Source organism: Bison bison, unplaced genomic scaffold (genome assembly GCF_000754665.1).
Source record: "Bison bison bison isolate TAMUID 2011002044 unplaced genomic scaffold, Bison_UMD1.0 scf7180017864297, whole genome shotgun sequence".
NCBI classification, from domain to species: Eukaryota; Metazoa; Chordata; class Mammalia; order Artiodactyla; family Bovidae; genus Bison; species Bison bison.
In genome coordinates, this window is record NW_011494869.1 from 5,978,483 (window position 1) to 5,980,963 (window position 2,481).

Consider the following 2,481-nt stretch of genomic DNA (forward strand, 5'->3'; position numbering starts at 1 on the left):
AACTCTTTCATTCAGAAACCTGTGGCCGCCAAGCCTCCAGGACTTCTCAGGAGGGAAGGCTGCTGGCTCACCTTTTCCAGCCTCAGCACCCCTTTCCTTTCAGTCTCCTTTTCAATTTCACTGGAGGCATCTTTACTCTTCCCAATTCCACTCTCCCTAGACCGCGGGTGCTCCAACCTCTTTACACCCTTCCTTATCCCGGGTGGGGGTGGGGGGTGGGGGGCATACCTATTCACTATCCTTTACAGGGTAGGTGCCTTTATCTATTGGTTCCGCTTTCCTTTCCTCGTTCCCACTACTCCCAGCTCCGCCCGGACTTACACCAGGGCTCCCCATCCCATACCCCGACGCCCACCCTGCTCCATGCCCTCTACTCCCCGCCCGTCGCCCACCCGAGTACCCGGAGGCTGCAGTGAGGCGCGCCCCTACCTCTGGCATTTGCGGGAGGCCGTCCGCAAAGCCGCGCTCGCCCTTCACCCTCACTGGCTCCCTCTCCCACTCCCTTCCCCATGGAGTCCTGAGCGCGGCGCAGTTTCCGGGCCATTCAGGCCCTTTGGACCCAAACTTTTTTGGAATAAGAGGAAACAGGGGACGACAGGAGAAGAAGAGAGAGGAGTTTGGGGGCTGGGGCGCGGCTTATGGAGCCGGAAGGCATCCCGCGCAGTCAGGGGACCCAACGTACCTGCAGCAGCAGCAGGAGCGCAGAGAGGTTGCGGCACCGAGGGCCCATGGCAGGCCGGGCGGGGGCTGAGTAGGATCTAGCTGAGTTGGATCTAGCTGAGTTGGGCCGGGCTACAGTCTGGCAGAACTTCTACGAACTCACAGGTGCTTTGAGGCTCCGGACGCCAATGAGCTGCGGGGCGCGGCGGGAGCCAGGTGAGCCTCGACGGTCCCGCCCCCGGCACCAGGATTGGCTGAGGATGCACCTGCCGGCCGCAACCAATGAGCGGCGAGGCAAGGCCTCCGCTTCCTCCGCGGACTTGGGCGGACGCTCCGCCCCCGATCCCGCCCCGAAGCCGCAAGCAGACCGGGTGACCTGAGAGTAGTCAGAGTAATGCAATAGTAGGGGCTCCACAATTCCTATTACCATTAGGTTCGAATACCAGCCTCGCAGTGGCTCACTAACATCTGGGGCCAGAGAGGATTTTACCCTTTAACTACTTCTGTCTTTTAAACTTCAGATCTCCATCGGTCCTTGTCGACAAATCAGTTCACTGGGCAGAATCTTCCCTTTCAAAGCTTCAGTTTCTTCACCTACTAAATGGTAAAATAATCACAAATGCCTTCTTGTGTTGTTGTGAAGTTGTCATACAATTAATTAAGACCAATGTTTCGTGCACCACAAAAGCACTATGCAGATGTGAGGGACAATAATAAGTAACGATTGATACTGGGCATTAAAAGTTACTGTGCCACAGGCTCTGTGCTAAGCATTTGACATTAACCATCTTATTTCATTTCATCTCAAAACAACACAAGAGTTGTGCTATTATTCCCATTTAACAGAGGGACAACCCAGGCATAAAAAATTTGAGGCCAGTAGGAAGTAGCACGGGGCTTCCTTGGTAGCTCAGATGGTAAAGAATCTGTCTACAAGAATAACTCGCTTCAATGTCCCATGCAAGGGACATTATCTTTCCTTTTACGCTGGATTCGATCCCTCGGTCGGGAAGATCTGGAGAAGGGAATGGCAACCCACTCCAGTATTCTTGCCAACAGAACTCCATGGACAGAGGAGCCTGGTGGGCTACAGTCCATGGGGTCACAAAGAGTGGGACACAACTGAGCGACTTCGAAAGATACAAGACTGGAACCCACCTCCACAGCCCGTTCCATTGGCTTCACCTCATGTGGCTCCATATAATCTTCTGGCTGGAGCTGCAGGTTTCAATCTGTCCTTTAATGTTGACAGGAAGAGATCCATCAGAGATCAGCCAAACCTGTCATTTGCGAATAACTCGCTTCAATGTCTCATGTAAGGGACATTATCTTTTCTTTTACCCTTGAAGCATGATCAGAACTACAGTGTGTTTAAAAAGAAATGGTAATTATGTGATATGATGGGGGTGTTAGCAATGAGTTAGGTATGTGTTAACTAAGTGTTAGTTATTATGGTAGTAATCATTTTGCAATATATGTGTCAAATCAACATTTTATTTTTGATAAATTTATACAATGTTATATGTCAATTACATCACAATAAAGCTGGAAATGCTGAAGAAGGGACAGACTACCCACTCCAGTATTCTTGGGCTTCCCTTGTGGCTCAGCTGGTTAAGAATCTGCCTGCAATGCAGGAGACCCGGGTTCAGTTCCTGAGTTGGGAAGATCCCCTGGAGAAGGGAAAGGCTACCTACTCCAGTATTCTGGTCTGGGGTTGCAAAGAGTCAGACACAACTGAATGACTCACTCACTTACTCAAAGCTGGAAATGGGTTTCCCAGGTGGTAAAGAATCTGCCTGCAATGCTGAAGACCCAGAT

At 51.2% G+C, this 2,481-nt stretch overlaps 1 protein-coding gene across 1 annotated transcript in view; it reads right to left on the bottom strand.

Annotated features, from left to right (window-relative positions):
* Window positions 1–885, bottom strand: part of CDH1 (cadherin 1, type 1, E-cadherin (epithelial)) — a 74,244-nt gene extending 73,359 nt beyond the window's left edge. Inside the window, exon 1 of the mRNA XM_010850968.1 lies at window positions 683–885. Within this exon, the coding sequence (XP_010849270.1) occupies window positions 683–730 (48 nt within the window). The 5' untranslated portion in view covers window positions 731–885. The remainder of the gene's footprint in view (window positions 1–682) is intronic.
* Window positions 886–2,481: the final 1,596 nt, after the last annotated feature.